The sequence below is a fragment of the Sarcophilus harrisii genome, chromosome 4 (assembly GCF_902635505.1).
Source record: "Sarcophilus harrisii chromosome 4, mSarHar1.11, whole genome shotgun sequence".
In the NCBI taxonomy this organism is placed as follows: domain Eukaryota; kingdom Metazoa; phylum Chordata; class Mammalia; order Dasyuromorphia; family Dasyuridae; genus Sarcophilus; species Sarcophilus harrisii.
The window spans coordinates 357205580-357233450 of NC_045429.1; the positions used below are offsets into that span (position 1 = coordinate 357205580).

Here is a 27871-nt window from a genome sequence, read left to right on the forward strand (position 1 = left end):
GCATTCACCCTTGCAAAACCTTGTGTTCAAAGTTTTTTTCTCTCTCCCTTCCCCCTACCTCCTCCCCTAGATGACAAGTAATCCAATATATATTAAATATGTACAATTCTTCTATACATATTTCCCCAATTATCACACTACACAAGAAAAATCTGATCAAAAAGGGAAAAAAATAAGAAAACAAAATGCAAGCAGACAACTACAAAAACAAAGTGAAAATACTATGTTGTATTGCACATTCAGTTCCCAAGGAACCATTTTAAAAGAGATAACCCTAGTTCTATCCATTCTGGGATTTCCAAACACTAGTCTCCTGACTTTATAGCTACTCTCCATTCTTGTTTACAGATAGGAGCTTGAGAGATAGGAACAGATTGAGCAAGTCAGTATTAGCCTGGCCAGCCCTGGGGGAAGGGAAGGACCTCTGAGGTCTAGTGCAGTTCCCAAAGAGATAGATGGTTTCAAATGAATACATCCAACCCAGATTCACAGAGATGATTCAGGATAAACACACTTGCTCTGGGAGTGGCAAGTACTGGGATTTAGGGGAGAATGATCTGGAAAAAAGTGTATAGGGTGTAACAGGGAAATTAAGGCACAACCTCTAGGTCCCAACTACCAAATCAGAAAGTGGTGCATACTCAGTATAAATTGAATTCAAACTCATTTCAGTAAGAAATGCCTCCTGTGTGCCAGGTACTGTGCTAAATACAAAGAAAAGGGGAAAAAAATTCTCTGCCTTCAAGGAGCCCACATTCTAATAAAACAGGTAAAACATAAATAATCAGGTACATAGGAGATTAGGCAGAGTAGAGGAAAGGTGATCTCTAACAGTTGGAGGGAGGGCAGAAAGGCCTCCTACAGAGGGTGGGATGTGTCCTGAGGCAGAGCATTTCACCATGGGCCTGTGCAATACTATTAGAAAGGTGAAGCTGTTGGCTACTGTTTGTTTGACTTTCAAAAACCAATCAGTCATAACTTCCACATTGCCTTGATTTGAATTATCCAGAACATTTGCTCCTCTCTATTGGTGATGAAAGATGACTGATTGCCTTTGGTAACAATGGCTTTCCACCTACCTCCTACTTAGACTTCAGTGGTCATTCTCTTCATTGCTTTTTTTTTTCTCTAATCAAGAGTGATTTAGAGCATTTTTTTCATGTAACTATAAATGGCTTTAATTTCATCATCTGAAAATTGTCTGTTCATATCCTCTGACCATTTATCAATTGGGGGATAGCATGTACTCTTATAAATTTGACACAGTTCTTTATATATTTTAGAAATGAGGCTTTTATCAGAAATACTGGTTGCAAAGATTTTCCCCGTTGGTTTTGTTTGTGCAAAAATGTTTTAATTTAATGTAACCATTTTGCCTTTCGTAATATTCTCTGGTTCTTCTCTGGTCATAAATTCCTCCCTTCTCCAAAGATCTGATAGGTAAATTATCCCTTGCTCTCCTAATTTGTTTATGGTATCATCCTTTGTGCCCAAATCATGTACCCATTTTGACCTTATTTTGGTATGGGGTGTGGATTCCTTTTTTTTTTTTTTTTAAATGTGAGTGACAGAAGATTCCCTCTCCAAAAGGTCCTCCTGCAATACTATTCAACAGCCCATCTGTAATTTTTAATCCTGAAGAGCTTCCAGGGCCCTGAGAGCTTAAGTAACTTGTCTACTCATGAAATACGTGGCCGGCATGCATCAAGAGTAGATCTTGTACCTACTTCTTGATTCCAAGATCAGTCCACCCACTATAGTGTCACTATTAAAAATAATAATAATAAATATAAATTATCTGCATCATAATGATTTTAGTTACTATGATGATTAAGGGACAGTTAGCACCATAGTGCACAGAACACTGGTTCTGGAGTCAGGAAAACTTATCTTCCTGAGTTCAAATCTGATTTCAGACACTTAATATCTGTGTGACCCTGTGATCTCTTAACTCTGCTTACCTCAGTTTTCTTATCTGTAAAATGAGCTGGAGATACTTTGTGACCCCATTTGGAATGGGAACCTTCTGCCACTCACAGGACAACATTTAAAAAAAAAGGAATCCACACCCCATACCAAAATAAGGTCACAAAGAGTTGGATATAATTAAAATGACTAAATAATAAGATTCACATAGTTGTAGTCAATCATAGTGGTAATCATAAAATAAAACAATCATGGAAGAAGTCAATACAATGACTCACATGCAAAAAAAAAAAAAAAGGTAAAGGAAAAAACATTAAAAATTCTGTGATCAGAAAAAAAGGAGGACTAGCTCCTTAATTAGAGTGAGATTTGGGGGTATTGTCAAAGTAGGGATTTGTTTTGCTTCAATCTACATACTTGTAATAGGTTTTACTTCTCTTGCTTTCTAAATAGATAGAAGAAGCAAAGGTGGAAGGGAAAAGATTTGGGACTGAAAATAAAATAAGATTGAATTTTAAAATGAGAGAGAGAAAAGGATAAAAAGAACCATTCAAATGTTGCACTGATATCCACAAACTGTTATAAGACCTATAAAAAGGTCTTTAGTAGTTGACCTTTTCAATAATTGAAGAGTTTAATAGCAAGGTAGGTAGATCCTCAACAGGGGAGTGATGGGAAGTCAGAGACATGAGTTGCACAGAATGAGAAGGCCTTGATGGGTTATAATCTGCCACACAGAAGGAAAATGAATTGGAATATGTGAGAAATCTATATATCTCATGTTTTTTGGTCTCTGTATTCTTTATATTATTTTTTATAAATTTCCCAAAATTTTTTGCATTATTCAATTTCGTTACTTTTCATACTGAAATAATCATGACATTCACATAAATCTGTTTAGCTTTCCCCACTGTTTGGACATCTGGGTTGCCTCTGGTTTCTTCCTCTATGAATGCTGTCATCAGTCAGAATATTTTTGTCCAGATAGGTCTTTTTTTAATGTCAATAACATCCATAGGTCATTATCCTAGTAGTGGAATCGCTGACTTAAAGGATATAAAATTTTGTAGTTCTTATCATCATATCTTATTGCTTTCCAAAAAGATTGCACCAATTCATGGCTCCAGCAAACCACCAGTAGAATAATATTCCTGTTTCTTTTGATCCTGTCAACATTGAATTATACGATTTTTCATTTTGTTAGGTAGGTGATATCTTGGAGCTGCTGAAGTTTTTACTCTGATTATTAGGGAGTTTGGACACCTTTTCAAGTGGTGATTAATATTTTTTTTCCTACTTTTGAGAACTGCTCACTTCCACTTTATTTGGGAAAGGAGCTTTCTCTTATAAATTTGTGTCTTTTCTTATCACTTTGCTTGTTAAGATGACTTTCCATAAATTCTGGAGAGAGCATTCGACCTGAGCTCTGGAGGCTAGAGATAAGCCAGGATGATGAGGAGTTACAGGGCAGTTACATTCAGCAATTAGGATTGTGTCTTCAAGGCTACCAAACTGCTCTCTGCCACAGAAACCCATCCTTTTAACACTAATATTCTCTCACTAATGCTGTCACTGGAAGCATGGGATACCATGATCTGAGAAATCACACAATTGTAAATGAACTAAAGGGGAAAGGAGGTTTGAGCAGGCTTGAAGCGTGCATGGCAAAGACTATTCAAATTCTGCAACAGCACCATCCATAATGAGCGGCTAGGTGGCGCAGTGGATCCAGCACGGGGCCTGGAGTCGGCAAGATTTAACAGGCAAATCCAACCTGGCTTCCCAGCTGTGAGATCCCAGGCAAGTCATTTAACCCTGCTTGCCTCAGTTTTCTCATCTGTCAAATGAGCCGAAGATAAACCACATCTGTATCTTTCTCAAGAAAACTCTAAACAGGGTCACGAAGAATTAGATACTTCTGAACAATACAACCATCAATAATAATGATAGCCGCTCAGGATTCAGAGCCCAAAGGTGGATCCTTGTCCTAGGATTATGGAAACAGTGAAAAAACTGGGGAGATAGATAGGGAATAAACCTTGTTCTAGAATTATGGAACTGGAAAAAAAAATGGGGAGGTAGCTAGGAATGAACTTTGTCCTAGAATTATGGAACTGGAAAAAAAAAATGGGGAAGTAACTAGGGAATGAATATTGTCCTAGAATTATGGAACAGAAAAAAATGGGGGATAACAAGGGAATGAACAATAGAGATGGGGTGAGTAGTAAGAAGTCAGCTATCTGTACAGAAATCAGAGTGAAGGGTCTCTATCATAAAATGTCTTCCTTCATCCTCCCCAGGAGATTACATCCTTCAATTCTATTTCCTAACTGGCCAAATATTGTTCAATCAGATATTACTGTAATCCCATTTTGTGTTTTCTTAGAGAAGCTAGTATGCTTTTGCCATTTCCTTTTCCAGCTCATTTGACAGATGAGGAAACTGAGGCAAACAGGGCTAAGTGACTTGCCCAGGGTCACACAGCTAGGAAAAGTCTCACACAGCTAGGAAAAGTCTAAGGCCAGGTTTGAACTCAGGAAGATAAGGCTTTCTACTCTAGAGCTGGCACTGTGTCTACTGTATCACCTAGCTATCTTAACTGGTCAGAAAGGCTATATAATGATAATAGCTAATATTTAAGCTGTGTTTTATGACTCACAAAGCACTTCAATATTATTTCACTTGCTTTCTTATAACAAGCATGAGAAGGAGGTGCTACTACTTTTCTCATCATAGATGAGATTAAGTAATTTACCCAGGCACATTTTGTGTCTGAGTCAAGATTTGAACTGAACTCAGGTTTTTCTAACTTCAAAGCCAACACTCTATCCCTATAACACCTCATTGCCAAATGCTTTTGTGAGGGGCAAGGTTGTCTGGTAAAAATTATGATTATTGGCCTTGATAATCTTCCTAAAATGAAGCAGGCCTCCAGGTTCCAGTGCTCAGACTGAGGCTGTTTCCACTGGAACACATACCTTTCAGTGCAGAGATTATAGACTAGGAGAGATGAGCTTGGCTTTCAATCCAATCTAATAAACATTACACATCATAAGAGCGACCTGGGTGATCCAGGCGGGAATCTACAGACATTACTGCTGGTGACAGCTTTGCCTAGTATAGGGAGAACCTGGGGAAATAGCCCCTGACCGTTTACCTCTAAGCAAGGGCTGTACATAATCCAGAAAACCAGTCCCACCCGTTGTGGTCACACCCAGCTGCACACTGCACCTGTATATCATCTGGCAGGACATGTGGAAGTCAGCCAAAGCCAGCTGCTGCAGCTATAACAAACCAGGATCTTTCCCCTGACTGAGATCTGTACATCCTGCAGAGGCAGCTAGGTGGTATTGTGGACAGATTGCTAACCTAGCTGCCTCTGCAGGTTGGACTATTTCCTTCTGCAGCTTATTTGACATACGAGGAAACTGAGGCAAACAGGGTAAAATGACTTTCCGAGGATCACAAAGCTAGTAAGAGTCCGAGGCCAGATTTGAATTCGGAAGATGAGTGAGTCTTCTTGACTTCAGACTTGGCACACTATACATTGTGCCATCTAGCTGCCCTAGAGGGATATGACAGACAAATAAGCATATGAGAAAAAGTGTGACAGGGACAAAAGGAAGATCCAAAGAAAGTTTTCAAGGGAAGTATGAAGGAGAGGGTGTTTTCAAGGGAGGCTTCCTAGACATGGCCCCTGAGCTAGAGATAAGGGCATGCATTATGGGTATAATTTGTACAAACATGGGGGTAAAACAAAGAGCACATGATGGGAAATAAAAAGGCTGAAAGAGCAAGTTGAAAGGTCTTAAAATGAGACACCAAACAAAAAAGTACAGATTTTGTCCTACAGCTCAGGACTTCCCAACCTGGGGTAGTCCTGCCTCCCTCCAAGGAATATGAGAAGCTTGTCAAAACATATGGAGAATAGTTCATAAGTAACTGTATTATCCTACTCAAAATAATCTGTTATATACATGGGAAACCCTAGAATTTAGATCCTTTCAGACTGAATAGGGAGTATAAAAAGGTTTACTAAAAGTAGGGGGTGTCTAACATGGAAATGTGTTTTGCATGACTACACATGTATAACCTATATCAAATTGCTTGCCTTCTCAATTAGGGGGAAAGGAGAAGGAATGAGGGAGAGAATTTGAAACTCACAATTCTGAAAACAAATGTTAAAAAATTGTTTTACATGTAACTGGGGAGAAATAAAATGCTAAACATTAAAAAAAAAAAGACTGAAAAAAATGGGAGAGCTGAAGGTTTCTAAGCATGAAACATCTGATCAAAGCTATGCATTGGGAAATTATTTGGGGATCAACGAAGAACGGATTAGAGAAAAGAGACAGAACACAAAGGAAGTCAGTTAGGAGGCTACTGTGCAGTAGTCTAGAAAAGTGATAATAGCTTTAATAATAATAAAACAGCTAACATTTATCTAGTGCTTTTAAATTTTGCAAACATTTCATTTGATCCTCACAACTACCCTAGTAAGTATTACTGTTAGATTCATTTTACAGATGAGGAAACTTGAGTGTTCCCTAATGGGTAGGATTCAGTGATGGGACTCCAAGAGTCTATTTGCTGATCACAATTCCAGAGGAATCAAGACAAAACACGGTACTCCCTTCTTCAAAGGACTCAAGAGTACAAATTGAGACAGATTTTTCTGGGCATGGCCAATGCTAGAATGTTTTACTTCACTATACATATTTATAAGAGGGGGCTTATTTTTTTATTTCTCAATTGAGGGGAAGAAGTAAGGAAGAGAATTTGGATCCGAAAATGAAATACAATTTAATTTTTTTTAAAAGAATCTTGCTGTTTTCAAGGGTCAGTGGTCCTCAGGTTTGGGGTTATAAAAGCTGATAACAACTCAGACACACAAATCCAGATTCTCAGATATTTGTCCAAAACAGATCCATCCACAAATCCAGCTTTATTTTGGGAAGTACAGAGCTAGATAACCATATATGTATAATAAGGGCAATCCTTGGATTCTTCACAGATCTCCCCATTACCTCACCCCATCCCCAGGCCTACTTTGAGCCTGTCAAAGAAAGCAAGTTGCATCTGAGAGATCAGATGCCTATCCAGCAATGAGTGTGCCCTCGGCTCTGCTTGCCACAAACACAGAGTCTCAGGAGCTCTGGGTGATGAGGCCCAAAGTTTATGGCACCAAAGGCACAAGTGCCCCTTGTAGAGCCCAAGGAGCCATCTGAAGAACACTAAAAATATTTTCACATGCTTTGTGACTTCTTTCACTTCATCCTGATTTTCTACCCTTTTAGGATCAGCCCAGCATCAGGGAAGGAGATCCAGAAATCAGGTTGCATGCTCAAACCTGGAATTCAACCTCAGCCCTGTGGCCTCCCCCCAGGAGGATGGCTCAGAAGAACCTCAGTGCATGGCTCCTCCTTCTCCCGCTGGCACACACCTGCCCTCATTGTCCTGGAGGCCTGGGAAGTGGGAGAGTCAGCTCCCCTCAACCCGACCCTCACACTCTGAAGGCTGTAGTTTACTGTGGATATAGTCCACCAGCTTCCCCAACTGCTGCTCCAGCTTGTGATCATCACCGTGGTTCTCAATGACCCAATCAAATGCTCCATAGTGGTCCAAGCCACATTCTGATTCGGCATCATCCACTCCTGCAGAAGGAGGAACACAGAGGTCAGATCACTCATGGCCTTTCCAAAGATCAAGCTATAAAAACTCTGTCCAGAATTAGAAAGGACATCAGAGGCCATCAAATGAAGTCCATACCTAGATCAGAATACACTCTACAACATTCTCAATAAGTGGTCATAATAATTGACTAATAAACATGTAATAATAATTTACTTAAATTATTTAATCATTAAATTATTGATACTAATTCTAAACAGGTGACCAAAATAAAAATAATTGTTGACATTTCTACTTAAAAGACATATAATAATCACTGACAACTTCATTCTACTTCTGGTTTCCTCTCCAATGGACAGGACTGAAACTATAAGAACTGAATCCAATAATCATCAAAACAACCTGGTGCTAAGGAAGCAGCTAGGTGGCACAGTGGATAGAGCACTAGACCTGGAGTCAGGAAGCCCTGAGCACAGACATTTACAAGCTCTGTGACCCTGGACAAGTCACTTAACCCTGATTACTTCTGTTTTCTCATCTGTCAAATGAGCCAGAGAAGAAATAGTGAACACTCTAAGTATCTTCACCAAGATAATCCCAAATGGGGTCATGAAGAGTCAGATGGGACTGAACAACAACAAAGAAATAGAATAATGGTTCAGTGGAATAGACTAGGTACACAAATCACAGTAGTAAATGACCATAGTAATATAGTGCTTGATAAACCCAAAGATCCAATTTTTGAGAGTTAAGAAATCAACATTTAACAAAAATTTCTGGGAAAACCGAAATGCAGTTTAGCAGAAACTAGGTATAGACCAATCTCTCACACACATACCAAGATAAGGTCTTAATGGATAAATTGTTTAGATATAAAAGGTGATAGATATCATAAGTATAGTAGGGGAACATGGAAAAATGTAACTGTCAGATCTATGGCTAAAGTAAGAGTTTATGACTAAACAAGAGATAGAGAGGATTAAAGGAAGTAAAATAGATAATCCTGATTATATGAAATTAAAAAGGTTTTGTACAAACGAAATTAAAGCAGAGAAAATTAGTAATTCAACAGGAAAGGGGGAGGGAGAGAATTTACAGCAAGGTTCTCTGTTAAAAGCTTCATTCCTCAAATATATAGGGAGTTGAGCCAAATTTATTAAAATAAGAGGCATTTCCCAGTTGACAAAGAGTCAAAGGACATGAATGGGCAGTTTTTCAGAAGAAGTAATCAAAGCTATCAATAGTCATACCAAAAAAATGTTCTAAATCACTCTTGATTAGAGAACTGCAGAATAAAACAGTTCTTAAGATGCCACTTTACACCTATCAAATTGGTTAACATGAAAGAAAAGGAAAATGAGAAATTCTGAGAGGGAAAAAATTAAGGAACTAATGCACTGTTGGTGGAGTTGTGAACTGGTCAACTATTCTGGAGAACAATTTGGAACTATGCGCAAAGGGTGAAAACCACACATATCTTTTAACCTAGTAACACCCTCTTACTGGGTCTGAAAAAAGACCCATTTGAACAAGAATATGCATAGCAGCTGCTTTTGTGGAGGCAAAGATTGGAAATCGAGGGGTTGCCCACCAATTGGAGAATGGGTGAACAAGCTGTACTATACAATTGTGATGAAATACTATTGTACTAAAAGAAATCAGGAGGAGAATACTTTCAGAAAGACCTAAGAACACTTATATGAACTGATGCAAAGTCAAGTGAGCAGAACCAGGAGAACAGTGTACAGAGTAGTAACAATATTATAGAGATAATTAACCATAAAACACTCAGGTACTCTGATCCATGCAATGATCCAAGACAATTCCAAAGGCCCTATGTTGAAAAATGCTATTCACCTCCAAAGAGAGAAATGATGAGCTCTGAATACAGAGGCATACTTTTTTGTTTATTGTTTTATTGTATTTGTTTTCTTTTGTAACATGGCTAGTATGGGAATGTTTTCAGTGACTTCACATGTATAATCACAAATCGCTTGCCTTCCCAGGGAAGAGGGAGAATAAAGGGAGAGAATTTGAAATTGGGACTTTTTTTAATGATTGTTAAAAAAAAATTTTTTTTACATGTAATTAGGATCTAATGAAATAAATATAAAGAAAGAACTGAATTGAATCTGGTGTCTTAGTCTAGGCTGGTCTGTAAATAAAGCCTAGTCCTTTCTCTTTGTCCTGCCCTGCCTTGCCTTCTCTTCCAGAGGTATGCCATCATCGAAACCTTCCCAGAACCTCCACACCCCCATGCAGAACTGCTGGCAAAATATCTGATAACTGATTAGTCCGTTTCCCACTCCCTTCTGGGGAAGGAGTGATCTTTGAGGTAATCCTTGCCACTGCTTTCCATTCCTCGCTGATAATGGCAGGCCACAGTGGCCAGGGTAATTAAAACACACTAGTTGCCACTCCAGTCCATTCTCAGCATCCCACTGTTGAAGTGATCTTCCAAAATTACTATTTGTCTATCTGACTCTCTCTCAGTGTCTCTCTCTCATTCACACACACAACCCTCCAGGATCAAATATAAAATTCCTCCAGCATTCAAATCCCTTCATAATCTCTCCCTACTTATGTATACCTTTCCAGTCAGATCCACCTTGGACCCCACCCACCATTCTTTGTGATCCAATGACAATGGTCTCATCTGTTCCTCCATTTCCCAACTCCAGGTATTTTCTCTGGCCATCCCCCCACATGCCTGGAATGCTCTCCCACCTCTCCCACCTCCCATGAAGATTCCTTCATGTTCCAGCTGGTTAAATTCCACCTTCTACAGAAAGCCTTTCTTGCCCTCCTTAATCTTAGAGCATCTCTCAAACAACCCCAATTTATCTTTCTATATCTTGTTTGTGTTCCCCTGATAAGACTGTGAGCTGCATGAGAGCAGGGACTGTGTTTTGCCTTTCTCTGTAACTCCACAGCTCCAAAGAGCCTGGGACATAGTAGGTGCCTAATAAATATTTATGAACTGTTTCTTGATTGATTAACTAATCCGACACATCACTTTCTGGTATGAAGTTTTTATATAAGGTTCTCTATTCAAGATCTCCCTGACTCTGGTCTGGGATGATATTAAAAAGCATTAGCCCTGCCTGAGCCAAGAGCAGCTGCTGGGGAGAGGAAGAGGTCCAGATGTGATCTAGGTGAAGGGGTTGCCAGTCTAAGATTAAGCATGCTATAGATAATCCATGAGATGAAAAAACCAATCTTGACTCTGTAGCCTTAGAATGCTAAGGGAACTAGCCAGAGCTCCCTTTCTATCAATCATAGACTTAAAGCTAGAAGGGACCAACCTTACTTTATCCTCAGGTAAACTAAGGTCCTGGGGATGTTAAGAACTAAAAGTACATCAAAATTGCTTCCCTGTATCCAAACCTCAGCACAAATGGAAACTCATCTTAAAAAACACATATGAAAACTAAAAGCTCCTTCTTAGAAAATATGAAAAGGTTATACAGTATCACTAAGTGGTGTTAAGTTTAGAGGAGAAGAGGAATTACAATAAGGAAACATTTACCATCAGAGAACACTAGATTTACAAATAATTACACATAGGGAGGATTTTTTGTGTCAGTGGCAGAGTCAAGCCTGTATTTTTCTCTTTTGTTGTATTTTGTATTACAAATTTGCAAGTTTTCAAAATCCACTAACAACTCAAGTATTTTGTAAATTGGGGTCTTAGATTCTAAAGAGCAATTTGGAACTATGTTTATAGGACTATAAAACCATGAATACTCTCTGACCTAACAACGCCACCACTGTCTGAATCCCAAAGAGACAAAAAGGAAACGCACTTATATAAACATACAAAAATATCAATGACAGCTCTTTTAGTAGTGCAAACAAGTGGAAACTGAAGGGATACCCATCAATTGGGCTGAATAAGTTGTGCGATGAATATTGATTTGATTGTGATGGAATACTACTGTGCTGTAAGAAATGATGATCAAGAAACTCTCAAAAAAACCGGGAAAGACTTACATGAACTGATGCAAAGTGAAATAAGAAGAACCAGGAGACCATTATATTCAGTAACAGCAATACTGTGTAATGGTCAGCTGTGAATGACTTAGATAGTCTCAAGAATACAATGACCTTGTATACTTATTGTGTATCTAATTTATATTTTAATATATTTAACATCTACTGGTCATCCTGCCATCTAGGGGAGGGGGTGGGGGGGTAAGAGGTGAAAAATTGGAACAAGAGGTTTGGCAGTTGTTAATGCTGTAAAGTTACCCATTCATATATCCTGTAAATAAAAGGCTATTAAAAAATAAATTAATTAATTAAAATTTAAAAAAAAATAAAATAAAATAAATAAAATTTAAAAAATTAAAAAAAAAGAATACAATGACCTAAGACAATTCCAAAGGGCTCATAATGAAAAATGCTACCCTTCCCCAGAATTGATGAAGTCTGAATGCACATCTAAAAATACTCTATTTCTTTATTTTTCTTTATTTTTTTTTATTTTCTTTATTTTTCTTGGGTTGGTTTTTGAGGGAGAGGGAGGATTTTCTTTCACAACATGAGTAATACAGAAATATGTTTCAGCATTTGCACTCTTTCTATTGTTGTTTGCTTGCATTTTTTTCTTCCCAGGTTATTTTTACCTTTCTAAATCCGATTTCTCTTATGCAACAAGAGAACTGTATAAATATGTACACATATATTATGTTTAACATATACTTTAACATGTTTAACATGTATGGGACTGCCTGCCATTTAAGGGAGGAGGTGGAGGGAAGGAGGGGAAAAGTTCGAACAGAAGTGTTTGTAAGGGTCAATGGTGAAAAATTACCCATGCATATGTTTTGTCAACAAAAAGCTATAATAATTAAAAAAAAAGAAACGAATGTTTTGCATAACTGCACATATATAATTTATATAAAATTGCTTGTCTTTTCAATGAGGGAGGGAGGGAAAGAATTTGGAACTAAAAATTTAAAAAAAAAATGTTAAAAAAATTTTACATATAATTGGGAGATACTAAATATTAAAGAAAATTTAAACAACAATATCATTTAAAAGTTTTTTTTAAATAGAATTTTCTAATAATTCACATTTAAATAGATTAGAGATAACCCATTCAGGAACACAAAACAATTCCCTAGGGTAATCAAAGAAATTTAACTTTAACCAAAAAACTTCCTTTGATATGGCTAAGTCAATCAATCAAAATATATCTATAAAACAATTCTTTGGTCCACAGCACTGTGTTAAATGCTGCTGAAGATATAAAGTTAAATAGACATTTCTTGTCCCCATGACACTTACAGTCTAATGTGGGCTAAAAGGTACTTGCATTTTACCTGAATAATCTGTAACATTACACAGACAATCATGATACAAAATATTTTATGAAATTTAAGAGGAAAGTGCAATAATGACAAGGGATACGTCAGGACATCTTCATGGAAGAGAGGAAATCTGAGAAAGATCTGAAAGCAGAAGTTCCCAGTCTTTTTGTGTGAAATGGATTTCTACTTCAAAAAAAAATGTCTTTAAATGCATAAAATAAAATTCTCAGAAATACAAAGAAAACCAATTACATTGAAATGAAAGATCTAATTTTTTTTCCCATACAAGTTCACAGACCCCCTGAAATCTATCCTGTAAATATAAAATGTTTTATAAATTGCAGTTTCAGGACAACAAACTAAATTTATGTTGTGCTTTTAAGCCTACAAAGCAATTTCCTCAGTTAATCAAAGAAATTTAACTTTGACCAAAACCCCCTCTGGCATGGATAAGTCAACCAATCAAAACACATTTATTAAACAACTATTTTGGGCAGAACACTTAACTCCAGGTTAAAGAATTCCTATTTTAAAGGTTAGGTAGAAATTTAACAGGCAAAATGGGGAAGGAAGGACATTCCAGCCCTAAAGAACCCCATAAGCAGAGACATGGAGGAAGGTTGGAGAGCACAAACTATGCCCATAAGCAGAGAAACGTCAATTTGACTGGAGACCGTGTATCTCAGTTCTGGGTATTTCCTCTTGCTCTCTCTCCACCATCTCTAGAACACTTTTCCTACTCTGATGGAAGTGGATTTCTTCAACAAAGACAAGGTCCAACTGAGTTTCAATTGATCAAGGATGGACAGAAGCAGCTACACCCAAAGAAAGAACACTAAGAAATGAATGTAAACTGCTTGTATTTTTGTTCTTCTTCCCAGGTTATTTATACCTTCTAAATCCAATTCTCCCTGAGCAACAAGAAAACTGTTCGGTTCTGCACACATATATTGTATCCAAGATCTACTGTAATCTATTTAACATGTATAGGACTGCTTGCCATCTTTGGGGAAAGGGTGGAGGGAGGGAGGGGAAAAATCGGAACAGAAGTGAGTGCAAGGGATAATGTTGCAAAAAATTATTCTGGCATGGGTTCCGCCAATAAAAAGTTATCATAATTTAAAAAAAAAGAAAAAGAGCTAGAGATAAAAAAAAGTCCCTGCCCTCGAGGAGCTCACAAACAAACAAATATACACAAAGCAAGCTATATACAGGATAGATAAGAAATAATTAACAGAGGAAAGGAACAAGAATCAAGAGGGGATGGGAAAGGTTTCTTGTAGAAAGTGGCATTTTAGTTAGAACCTAGGGGGGAAAAAGCCAGGGAGGTCAGTAGGTATGACAGAGAAAGGAGAACATTTTAAGCAGCTGGAGAGAATATCTGGAAGTAAGAGATGGAGCATCTTGTCTGAGGAACAGTCAGGAGGCCAATGTCCTTTACACTCAACCTTCAAGGTAGCCTTGCATGGTATGGCAGAAAAAGCAGTGAATCAGGAGACTGAAAATCTGAGTTCAGGCCTTGGTTCTCCCATTTGCCAGCCGTGTGATCATGAGGGAGAAAGGCTTCCAGAGGCAGACCCTCTGAGCACAGGATGAGCAGGCTTGGACAGGGACTTCCCAGGAAAGGACCTCCCAAAATGATGCAATCCCAGAACTACATAAATATTTGATTGACAAAAGGTCAGTGGTCTCAACTCTGTGGGTCTCATCTGTTAAATGAGGGTACCTGCATTATCTACCTCACCAAGCTGTTGGGAGAAAAGGGCTTTGCAAAATCAAAAGTGCTGCCATTAAATTATTGTTGGGGGACATGATACCCACACTCTGCTAGAAGGCCAAGTCTCTGCCCTGGGAAGAAGCTGATCCTCTGTACCTCTTTAGGTCTGCTGAATAAGACTTAACAACTGGAGGCAAAGCTCACCTGCTGTGAACACCCAACCCCGCTGTTGCCGGCTTTCCTCTGACGCGATCACTCGGACCAGCTGCATCACATCCCCAAAGGAGGACTGGAACCACTGAACATCCGACACTCGCCGCGCATCGCTCACCAGCTGCTGAAAAGAACACACAATCAGACAACCCCTGGCCTGGCACATGTGCCATACTGAGTTTGGAGAAGAAGGAAAGAAGGGAAGGCAAAAGAACTGAAAGCCAGAGTCCCTTCCCTCCACCACCATCCCCAAGGCGAACAATCTAGTTGGGGAGCCAGAGCCTGCAACACGGTCTACAGTAGGTTTGCCAATCAAATTCTACTCTTAGACACTCAAGTTCAAATGTCACCTTAAAACCTAATGGGGGAAGCAAACCATACATGGGATAAATGGGGGAAATTGGCAGAGAGAAGGTAAGAAAATTAAGAGGGGCTAGAAAAAACTTCTTATAGAAGCTGGGCCTTAAAAGAAGTTAGGAGCAGCTAGATGGTGCAGTGGATAGAGCCCTGGTCCTTGGAGTCAGGAAGACCTGAGTTCAAATCCAGCCTCAAAATCCACACTTCCTAGCTATGTGACTGTGAGCAAGTCACATAACTCTAATTGCCTCATCAAAAAAAAAAAAAAAGAAGAAGAAATAGCAGCAGCAGCCAGCGAAGTCAGTGGAGAGAAAGGATTCCAGGCACTGGGAACAACCAGGAAAAAATTCCTGGAGCTAGGAGGTGGACTATCTTGTTCATGGAACAGTCAGGAGATCAGTATCACTTGAGAGCTGAGCCTTTGAGGTAACTCTGCATGACATCATAGAAAAAGCATTAGAAGGTTTCTGTGGATCAGGAGTAAGGAAGGCCTCTAGGGACGGACTGCCCCTAGCCAGAAACCATCTCTTCTTCTAGGGTCACAACACATCAAAGTATAAGAAACCTCAGAAATCATCTAACTCCAATTGTTTTATTTTACAGATGGGAAAGATGTGGTTGGTCCAATTGTCCAAGATCAACAAAGGTATCCAGACCCAGATTCAAGCCCAAGGTTTTTGTTCAAAGCTGGCGCCCTTTCTACTATACCAAGAATTAAAGATTAAAGTTGATGAGAAATTAAATGCATCAAGTCATTAGCCACTAGATAATGCCCAAGTTCCCTCTCCCCTACAAGGCTAAAAGCTTTGTTGACAAGCTCTTCTACCCTAGTCTCCCATACTAACACACTTCATTAATCCACGCTAGTAGCCAGCAGGAGTGAAATGCAGTCCCAGAGATGATGGTTAGGAGCATTAATTAACCACTCGGGGGCGACAGCAAGTTTCTCAACAACAAAAGATTCTTAGTGCTCTCAGATTTGTTTCTTCAACAAAAAAATTGATTCTGGTTTTCTCCTAAGGTCTTTGATATTTATCCATTCAGCAATAATTAATATAAAAAGCCGATTCAGAACCTCCAGCATAGACCATTCTCATGACAGCAAGCCCTCGGGATTCTGGCTCCTAGGATCCAAGATCAAGGAGCTGGAAGAAGCCCCAACCCCATTATTTCATAAACACCCTGATGTCACAAAGAGTTTAAGAAGAATGATGATTAAGAAAAGTCACTAGTTTGAGCAATTAAGAGGTCACTGATAACTTCAGGGAGGACACTTTTAGTTGAATGAATCTGGAAATTACACTGAAGAAGGTTTGAAGGTAAGAGAGAAGGCAAGACATAAAGGTCCCCAGGAGCCACATGTAACAAGCTTGTCTTCTTCCACATGGGAGCATTTTTCTCCTCTCCAGAAGAGTCCCTAGTTCCACTGATTTTCCCAAGTTGAAGTCTTTAGTTCCTTCCCCTCACCCCTCACTCCTTCACCTTGGGAGATTTTCCAGTGCCATTCCTGAAAAATGCCCAGAACTGAGCACAATACTCCAGACATGATCTGAACAGAGAGCAAGGAGGTACAGGGTACATTCCACATTAAACTGGAAGCTCTATGAAGGCAGGGAACATCTTACATAATTGTGTATCTCCCCTAGTACCTATCACAATGATCTGCAGCACAGTGTTGTTTAATAAAAGGTTTTTGATTGGTTGACTTGTCCATAAGAGGGATTTTTGGTCAAAATTAAATATCCTTGAAAAATTGAGGAAATTTCTTCATAAGTCTCTTTTTAAAGAATCTTGTAAATATGAGTCTTCTTATACTCTACTCCCCTTTCAGCATGTCAAATTTGTGTCTAAATTACTCTGCTCAAATGAAGAGGTGATTTCTTCTTTGTCAAGGTAAACCCCAAATCACATACCTTTGATACCATTCTGTCACTATTTTCCAACACATTATCAACAAGTTCTCAATCTCACTCTCTATTTTCAACTTCTTTCCCTTTCTACTGGTTCTTTCCCTGCTGCCTACAAATATACCCACGTCTCCCATTCTTAAACTTTTACTTGAATGGACCATCCCCTAGATGTTATGGTCCTATAATTCTTTTCCCTTTCTCAATTGTCAAAGTACTTTGGAAATACTAATACACTGTTGGTGGAGTTGTGAACTGATCCAACCATTCTGGAGAGCAATTTGCAACCATGCCCAAAGGGCTATCAAAGTGTGCATACCCTTTGATGCAGCAGTGTCTCTAGTGGGTCTGTATCCAAAAGAGATCATAAAAAAGGAGAAAGGACCCACATATGAAAAAATGTTCGTGGCAGCCCTTTTTGTAGTAGCAAAGAACTGGAAACTGAGTGGATGCCCATCAGTTGGAGAATGGTTAAATAAATTGTGGTATATGAATGTTATGGAATATTATTATTCTATAAGAAATGACCAGCAGGATGATTTCAGAAAGTCCTAGAGACTTACATGAACTGATGTTGAGTGAAATGAGTAGAATCAAGAGATCATTGTACACAGCAACAAGATTATATGCTAATCAACTGATGAACGTGGCTCTCTTAAACAATGAAGTGATTCAATTCAGTTCCAATGGTCTTGTGATAGAAAGAGCCATCTGCATCCAAAGAGAGAACTATGGGGACTGAATATAAATCAAAGCTTAGTATTTTCACCTTTTTATTGTTATTATTTGTTTGCTTTTTGTTTTCTTTCTCATTTTTTTCCTTCTTGATCTGATTTTTCTTGTGCAGCATGATAAATGTGGAAATATGTATAGAGAAGAACTGTACATGTTTAACATATATTGGATTGTTTGCTGTCTGGGGGAGAGGGTGGGGGGAAGGGAGGGAAAAAAATTTGGAATACAAGGTTTTGCAAGGGTGAATACTGAAAACTATCTTTGCATATATTTTGGATATAAAAAGCTATTTTTTTAAAAAAGAAGAAAATAAAAAGCTATTATTTTTAAAAAAAAAATGTTTTGGAGATACCCTGTTTCCCAGAGCTAAGCCCCAGGAAACAAGCTGCGTCCCGAGCTTGGCCTAACAATAATCCTTTGCGGCCAGGATGATATTACTCTCTAGCAAAGTGCATTGCTTGGACCAGCAATAGATGTTCACTGAGGGATTCAGCTCCCCTTGTTTCCCAGGGTCATCCATCATGTCTCTGTTCCTTGTCACTGAGAGGTACAACACTTCCGCTCCCATCACACCATTCTGGTGCTGTGTTCTGCAGGGTGGGCACGACCCTCTAGACCTCAAACAATACTACTCCCACAGGACCCGTGGGAACAGTAACTCAAGACCTGAAAATGAATGTGTCATAATCTGGCCCATTTGTGATATATAAGACCTGCCTTTAGTGCAGCATGTTAAGCTCTTCTTCCTAGGAGAGGAGGGGCTTTTGTTTGCAAACATCATTTTGTGTTTGTGTCCTGACTCTCCTGTCTCTAACCTGCTCTGTTTGTTTGGCTCAGGTCACCTATGGTTAGAGGCCAGTTCTGGTCCAGCTGACAGTTAAACTTTCTTATTATTACTGTACTACTAGTCATCATGTCTAGAAAATTCAATTTTTACAGGATAGGTATGGTACAACAATAAGCATCATGGTGTATACAGCCTCCAAGTCAGGAAAGATTTGAATTCAAGACCTGCGCCTGACACAGGCTGGCTACATCAGCCTGGACAATTCATGGCAACTTTTCCAAGCCTCAATCAGTTGTCCAAGATAATAGGACTTGTATCGATCTGCTTGCCTAACTGCACTGGAAGAAGGAGTTTCTTCATTGAGTGCTCCCTCTCCCAATAAAATCATATACACACACACAAGAACTGAATTTACAGACCAAAGAACTAACCATTATAACATAGAACCATTCCCCCCCCAAAAAAAAATAAAAAAAAGGCACAGCCTGGGACCTTCAAGTGTAAATGTGGTATGGTAGGGAAAAAAACACCTGGATTCTGGAGTCAGAGGGCACAGGTTCAAATCTCGCCTCCACCATTCAGCAGATGTGTAACTTCCCTGGGCCTCAGCATTTTTATATATTGAAAGAGGGCTGGATTAGACTGCCTCCGAGTGCCCTGGAAGCTGTTGATCCATGATCCTGTAATCTGTCCCAAACTCTGTCCCCAGCTCACATTCTCTTCCCTGATGTCCCTTCTTAACTGAAAGAGAAGTGTGCTTTAATGGGGACAAAGCACAAGACTTCGGTTCAAATCCAGCCTTAGACAGTAACTAGCTCTGTGACCCTGGAGGTGCTTATGGTCAACTGGGACCCTGAAGTGGGTTTCATAAATAGCCTAAGTAGGCCCGTGCCCACTATCCCATGGATTCTGTTCATCCCAGGCTTGGTTAAGGTGTCTGACCCCAGATGGAACCCACTCCTGTGCACTGTGTCTAAAACAGAGGATTACATGGAGAGAGAACTAATGGAATCTCATTTTTAAAAAACCCATTTAATCTCCGGCAGGCTCTGTTTCCTAGTCCGTAAAAAATGGTGCTAACAACAGCATCTACTTCACAGAGCAATAGTAAGGATCAAGTCAAATAACATAAGTAAAAGGCTCTGGAAACCTTACAGGCTTATGTAAATGCAGGCTGTTGTAAGGGAGAACAAACACAGAAGCTGAAGTTTAAATTACTCTGGCCACAAAATGAGAAGAATGGACTTGGAGGAAAAGGTCCAGATGAAGGGAAAGACTGAAGGCAAAAGGAGAAGGGAAAGGTATAAGCTGAGATGGATAATGTTATAAAAGCAACAAACATGAGTATGGACAGACTTCAAGGCACAGAGGAGACTCTGGCACGCTACCCATGGGGTCACAAAGAGTCACAACTGAATGAATGAACAGTTGAATCCTGCCTTAGATGCTTACTTGTTGGGTGACCTTGGGCCTTGGTTTTCCTCATCTGTAAAGTGGGGATAACTGTACCTCCCTCACAGGGGAGTTATGAGAATTAAATGAGATGATACATGTAAAGCACTTTGGAACCCTAAAGCCCATATAATGCTAATTATTGTTGCTGGGCAACAGCGGGTTTTCAGGAAATCCCACCAGAGAGTTGACTGTGTGTGGCCCCCCTGGGCTCTGGCTCCACAGAACATACATAAGCAGGAAGGGGGAGGGTCCAGAGGAAGGAGGAGATGCAGTTTCTGCCTCAGGAGGGACCTGCTACTTTGGGCTCCAGGGATAGGGACAGGAGGTGCAGGGGGAGGGAGGAGGAGGAGGAAAGGGCCAAGGCTGGGTGTGCAAGGCCCATAGAAAAACCACTTTCACAATGGCCCTTACCCAGACAGGCTGGGGGACGCCCTCCACAATCTTCCTGCAGAAGAAGCCCGGGTCCCTCTTCCTCTTTTCCTCTCCCCAGCGGATCATGTCCTCCCGAAAGGCCTCCTTATAGCTGCTGGCATCGAGGAGTCGCTGGAAGTCCAGTCCATGCTCCTGCTCAAAACAAGTCAAAAGCAGGTCACTCACCCCAAGGGTCACTTTGCCTCCTGGCTCAGCTGTGAGGAAAGGTGATCATTCCCTGCCCCCTCAGCCCCAGGACACTCCCCTCCATTTCCATATGTCTGGGGAAACAGTGCCTAAATTAAACACACACATCCTGTGATCGATCTTCCCCAATTATCTGGGAAATAAGTTTCCTTTCCCTGAAGTCGGGGCCAGGCCTCAGTATAACGCATGAGAATGGGGATGATTGTGCCTGGGGCCCTCCCATCCAGCTCCTCTGAAGGGTCCTCCCAGGATTCCTACATTGTAGGTTGGGACGCTGGCAAGCCTTCCAAAGGAGCCGCTGGCCAGACAAGGCCGGACGCTTCAGGACCAGAAGGATTCGGGAGCAGGAAGGCCCCTCTGTGCCCTGGTCCAACTCCTCCATTTTAAAGCTGAGGAGTCTGAGCCAGGGGGGTTAAGGGGCCACCAGCATCATCATCAGCGGCCAAAGCCAGGCCCATCCTACACCCGCCCAGGGACTCGCAGAAAGGAGCCCCGAGATCTGCATCCAGACCCTGGCAATGCCCTTTCCTTGGTTCTGCTGATTTTGGGCATGTGCCAGACAGGCCACGTCTGGAGTTTAGGTCCCATTCCGGGGGCACATTTTGAAAGGGAAGCCGATGATCTGGGGCACCTGTGAAAGGGCATCCGGGCCATGAAGGTCTGGAAATCCTGTCATGTGAGGAAGTGAGGGCCTGGATTTGAGCCCTAAGTCACTGGGGAACCGCAAGGGGGGAGGGGCGCCAAGTCAGAGCTGCAGACTCCGTAACCTGAGAGGGGTCTGAGCAGATCTGCCCTAAGGCCCCTTGCAGCTCCTCCAGCAGGCTCAGCCTGGAGAAGAGGGAAGAACTGCTCCGGAAACCCACCATACTTTGTGGCTCTAGAATCCCAAGTTCTTAGACTATGGTTTGTAACCTCATATGGGGTCACTTAACTGAACTTGGGGATCGTGAGATGATGATTTATCATCGATAAATGTCTGATTTGTACGCCTTTTTTATATACCTGGTGTGATGCAAAAATAAGTTGGACAAAAAGGGGTTGTGAGTGGGAAAACTTTAAGAGGCCCTATTCTATCAGACTGCCATTCTAACCAAAAGGGCTGCCTTCTTGGGGTGGGGATATACGGATAGCTAACCAGCAGCCTCCCCACCCCTTGTTGTCATTCAGTCACTTCAGTCATGTCTGACCCTTTGTGATCCCATTTAGGATTTTCCTGGCAAAGATTCTGGGATGATTTGCCATTTCCTTCTGAGGCTGGATTTGAATTCAGGTGTTCCTGACTCTAGGCCTGGTGCACCAGCCTCAGTTTCCCCATCTGTAAAATAAGAGTAGGCAGAGGCCTGGAGGAGGGCAATGGAATAAGCAAAGTTATGGGAGCAGGAAAGTAAGAGGTATATTTGGGGAACTCTGAATAATCTAGCAGAGCCAAGAGAGAGAGTTCAGTTCATAGAGTATTTATTAGGTGCCTATTATATGCCAGGTACTATGCAAGATACAGTAACAATGAGATTGTCTCTGCTCCCAAGAAGCTTACATCCACTTGGGGAGTGGGGAAGGGAAGCCACTGGAGTTTTGTGAGTAGGAGTGTAAGGTTTCATTCCTCTCTGGTTTGCACTCTGAATTCTCCAGGCTTTCTCCATCCTGTGCCCCTTTCCAGCTACCTTCTATATATCGTCTTCTCACCATTAGAATGGAAGTTCTTCAAGAACAGGGACCGTCTTTCTGTGGGTATCAGTATTCTCAGTGCTTAGCACACAGAAAATGCTTACTAAATGCTTGCTGAGTTGACTTAAAAGCCTGTTTTACCAAAAGTAGCGCCCAAAAGTGGGCCAGGGCAGGCAGAAGCCAGTCTGAGCCATAAGACAAGTTACAGCTTACCTGTAAAAAAGCACTAATTACCAAGGGGGGCACAGATCCAGCTGCCTCATGACATACCTGGGCGTATTGCTCCTTGAGGGGTCCAGAGAGTCGAAGCACAGCACACACGTCCGCCCCCAGCCTGTGGGATGGGAAGATACCCCCCAGGCCAGAACTGAATTAGCTCACGGAGACCTGCGTCTCCCCACCCAGTGTTCTGCTCCACCTTCAAGCCAACACTTGTAAGTGAGGACAGCCCAGCACCTACCACTCCCCTCTGGCAGTCTCAGTTACTCTGGCAAGAGACACTCCAAAGACTCCCCACAAGCCAGAGAGCCCATGGCTCCCCCAGCCACCTCATCAGCATGACGGAATCAGGGTGGAGAAAAAGAAAATTGTCCTGTTCCAGAGAGCTGTTCGAAATGGTGACAAGTCACTGTGGGAAGCCATGAATGCATTTTTCTAAGGACTCTCTCATCAAAATGAGGGGTTTCCTGCTTCAAAAACACAACCTTTCTGGACCTGATGCACTAGACAGGGAAGGAGGAAGCCAAACTCTAAGTCTTTGCCACCATCCTGGGGGCAGGACCCCAGTATTACCCTGGATTACCCCATTGCCAGGTCTGGATTATCACAATAGCCTGCCTGCTGATGGGCCTGCCTGCCTCAACTCTTTCCCCACCCTAGCCTCCAATCAATCAACAAAGTAATTTTCCTAAAGTGAAGTCAGATTATGTTACTCCCTCTTACTCAATAAACTTCAGTGGTTCCCTATCACCACCTCCAAGATCAAATCCACAATCCTCTTTTTGGTGTTCAAACTCTTCCTAACCTATCCCTCCCTCAACTCCCACCTTTCTAGTCTTCTGGCATCATTGGCCACCTCTTCCAAGTACTCTATGATTCAGTGACATAGGCCTCCTGGCTGCTCCAGGAACAATCTCCATTTCTCTGCTCTGGGTGGTTCTTTGGTGGTCCCCCTACTTAGAATGTTCTCTTTCCTCATCTCACCTTCCTGAGTTCCTTCCAAATACCAACTAAAATCCTACCTTCTGTAGTATTCCTGTCCCAAGTCTCCTTAATTTTCTGTTAACTAATTCCAGTTTATCCCATAATTTGTCTTCTCCCCCATTAAACTGTGAGCTTCTCCAGGGCACTGTCCTTTGCCTTTCTTTGAATCTTCTGCATATAGCACAGTGCCTGGCACACAGTAGGCACTTCATAAATATTTATTGTTGATTTATTGAGCAACCTACTTCCTCCTTCATTTCCTCCTCTAAAACAGGAATTAAACCTTTTTCACTTGGGATTCCTTATGCTGAGAAATTTTTTACATGACCCCAGGTATATAAATATATCAACTATAAAGACTTAAGAAGAGTTGGAAGAGATGGCAGAATCCACTTAGTCCAATTTCTTTGTTATTAGTGAACTGTTTCAGTTATCCAACTCTTCATGACCCTTTTGGGGTTTTCTTGGCAAAGATACTGAAGTGGTTTGGTCATTTCCTTCACCAGCTTATTTGACAGATGAGGAAACTAAGGCAAACAGGGTTAAGTGACTTGCTCAGGGGCACACAGTTAGAAAGTGTCTGAGGCCAGTTTTGAAGCCAGGTCTTTCTGATTCCTGGGCCCTGCACCTGCAACCACCACCCTAAATCTGACATCTCTTCTACTTTCCCCTGCTGACTACCTGCTCCATGTTTTAGTCAAAAGTCCTTCCTGGGCTACTAAACAGGAGCATCAGCCTTGGAGACTTAGCCCTTGGAGCCATGAACTGCCCCCAATTCCAAACCTGGACCAGGTAAACTATCCAGACTGGCCTATCCCACTATGCCACTTAGCTGCCCTAGTCCACTCTTATACAAAGTATGAACACCTCCTTCAAGATCTTCAATGGGAATCAAGAAATATATATATATATATATATATATATATATATATATATATATATATATATATATATATTAATATCTAAGACATGAAGAATGAGTGATCCATGGCATCCTTCAACATCACTAGGAGTCAAAAAACATTTTTTAAAATAACTAAGATGGGGCACCTAGGTAACCTGGTGAATAGAGCATTAGCCCGAAAGTCAGGAAGACCTGAGTTCAAAAAGTGACCTTAGACACTTAATACTTCCTAGCAGTGTGACCCTGGGCAAGTCACTTAACCCCAACTGCCTCAGCAAAATTAATTAATTAATTAACGAATTAAAATAACTAAGACATGAAGAATGAATGCCCATAGCACTGTAGATCTAGAAGGCTTATAAGGAGTCAGGAAGAGATAGTCCAACTCCTATCAGTGAAACATACCGCCTATGTGACCAAGGGGAAATCCCTCAATGTCTCAGTACCCCAGGCAATTCACTAATAAGATTTTAAGTTATAAGGAGTTACAAATGTCTGGGTGAAAAAAGTTTCTAGTCCAGAAGTTTCCACAGGAAGATGATAGTCACAGATTTATTTCATTCTCTCTATGCTGATGGAGATTATAGTTATATTTACATAATTGTATATAAAAATATGTAAATATCTCTATATATTTATACATAAGTATGCATATATAGAGATGTGAGTTATAGATATATATATATATATAAATATAGAGAGATATATATACACATACATAACAAATCTCTGCACAAATCGTTTCAAATCAAGGAGTATTTATTATTATAGTTCTATAGGCACAAGACCATTAGGTCTCTGTCCAACAACAAGCACCCTTGTGGAGCTCAGTCATTTTTTGGCTGAGATTGCTCTGGCAAGAGAAGTTGAGAGTACTCTGGGATATGGAAAGGACAGAACATTGAACTACAGAGCCCTACCCATGACTCTCCCCCAAAACCCATCTCCTTTCAATATTAAGCAACCAGCCTAAGGCATTTCCATCAATCCTGCCATTCAAAAAAATCACCTGTCTCTCCCTTACCTGTTGTCCTGAACCTACTCCACAGGTTCCTATTCCCCACCCTCAATAGGCATGCCTTTCTTAAAAGTTAATCAAAATGTTTAAAATTACAAGGTATTCACTTTCCATTTCTAACTTTGCAAGGTACATTACCTCGCATTTAATTTAAGGCATTTGATACTCACAACTTAAGAAGTTTTTACAGATGGAGAAACTGAGGTCAGTAGAAATGAAATGACTTGCCCGGCATCACCATAGAGCCAATAAGTGTCTGAGGCAGGATTTGAACACAGGTCTTCTAGAGATATTCGCTTGTACCACCCAGCAGGCATCAAGAAAAAGGAAGTGGGGAAAAACACTAGTATTCTGTAGATGATGAGATACTAAACTTGATGGCTGTCACCAAGTACCGCCCCAACCAAATTAAATATGCCACAAAATAAATAAAAATACAACACGGATAATATGGCATTTAAAAAACTAAGCCAATATGCAATTCACAGGGATCCCTATGGACAGATTAGAGCCCCCCTTTCTTTTAAATCTGACACGGCTGGTGTGGAGCAAAGAGACCGATTAAATTTGGAGTCTGAAGCCTTCCATTCTAATCCCAGCTCGGCCACTCAATCCCTGTGTGATACCAGGCAAGCCACCGCTCAGTCTCTTCACTGGTTACAATAAGACAGACGAGGCACTGATCTCTCCCTCCCTCCCGGCTCTAAATTCTACGATCCTAAAACGCCTAAGCCCCTTGTTCGCTTAGTAGCATCATTTCTTTAGTGCCTTCACTTTGGTTTCATTCAGCTAAATAAGCACTGATTAACAAAGATTCCAAATCTTAGTTCCAGGTGCCAACAATAACGCACACTATCTTCTGATCTGCCGAAAGGCGGTGGGCAACGTGTGCAGAACGCTACATACGCTGTCAGATACAAGGGCAGTAGCGGTTTGCTTTACTTCACCGTCTCTATTTTGGGGGAGGTTTCTGGTGCGCAAGTCGAGGGGCTATGGGCATCAGAACTGACAGTGACCGCAGTGCACCTTCTCGCAGAGTACTTAAGTTGCGGGGGAGAAGGTCCGTGCCAAACAATGCATCCCTCAACCCTCTTCCACCCACCCAGCGAGAGACTCCAAACACCCGGGTTCCTCCCCAAATGGGCCCCGCCCCTGTCCTAAAGCCGACATCTCTTCCACCCTCCCCTGCTGACTACCTGCTCCGCAATTCATCCGTCAAGAAGTCCTTCCCGGACTTCCTCTTGCCGCTAAACAGGAGCACCAGCCGCGGAGAGCCAGCCCTCGGCGCCATGAGACGCCCCCGATTCTCAACCTGGACCAGGTAAACTGTCCGGACCGGCCAGCCTCACGTTACGAACACGTGGGGAGAAAGACTCAACCAAGGGGGGGGGGAAAAATAAAGGCGCGATTTCCTCCCTTTCTTGTCCGAAACTAGGGTCCTAGGCTCCCAAATCCATTGATTTATCAAACAGAAGGACGAGAATTAGTTCACGAGTAAGCAAAAGATATTATCCTTAGCCGAAAGCCTTCTCTTCGAAATATTCTCCCCATCCTTTCTCCCTTGAGCCAACCCAACCCCGCCCTGGAACACTCCACTTCCCTGACTCCGCCTCCCTTGTCGGAAGAGGGAAAGCATGGACATTCTCCTTTGGTCCGAAGCAGAAGTATATAAAAACCTCCCGAATTGAGTTTTTAGTTACTCCTCTTTAGCGTTCTATATACATTTAAAATATTTAATTAAAATTTCTAGATTAATAATTGTTTTTAGAAACTTTGTCATTATTGGTGTTTTATGCCAATATACTGAAACAAAATTCAATTCCTCCCATCATACAAATGGTTCACTCCACAGACGATATTCATTTACCAAAGAGGCGGGTAAGAGGAGGAGCGTAATACACACGACTTCAGGTTTAGGGAGGGATTTTGTCTCTCCAATGCTATTGGATGATAAACAGACTTTCCAAAATTATAGGTCCTTAGGAAAGAGCTGAGGTTTAAGAAGTGCTTTCCTCCACTCAGTGCATCCAGGTCCTTCTCCAGTCACCTTGATCTCTCCCCGGCCACCGACCCAGATGGCGATGGAGAGGAAAGTGAGGCAGATGACCTTGCACAGCCCTCCCTCACTTAAATCCAATTCACTTGTACCTCAGAGCATCACCTCCCTGATATCATGGTCCTCTTCCAGAACCAAGGACAAACAATGCAAGAATTATTGTCCGTTGGACAAAGGAAAAAATTGAGGTTCAGTGACTTGTCCACGGTCACACTGCTGGCCAGTGGATTAGCCAAAGAGCCTTTTTTTTTTTTTTTTTTTGAACCTCATAGACCTGACCCATTTCCTGAACATTAACAAAAAAATCAACCAAAATCAAGTCAATCTTTCCGTGGAGAAGGGAAAAATTATCATCGGAATCCCA

The 27871-nt window shown here is 41.1% G+C and overlaps 1 protein-coding gene across 2 annotated transcripts; it reads right to left on the bottom strand.

Moving 5' to 3' along the window:
• Nucleotides 1-6837: 6837 nt before the first annotated feature.
• On the bottom strand, nt 6838-27040 carry PMVK (phosphomevalonate kinase). 2 transcript variants are annotated; one of them, XM_023502257.2, is made up of 5 exons: nt 26648-27040; nt 22597-22660; nt 20455-20607; nt 14794-14926; nt 6838-7580 (listed from the first exon to the last, which is right to left on the bottom strand). In XM_023502257.2, exons 1-5 carry the CDS (start codon nt 26740-26742, stop codon nt 7408-7410), a joined length of 618 nt encoding a protein of 205 aa, XP_023358025.1. In that variant the 5' UTR covers nt 26743-27040; the 3' UTR covers nt 6838-7407. The 2 variants fall into 2 exon arrangements, with proteins under 2 accessions (XP_023358025.1, XP_003768153.1); XM_003768105.4 differs by having other exon boundaries at nt 14794-14923; nt 26648-27038.
• Between the last annotated feature and the right edge of the window lie 831 nt (nt 27041-27871).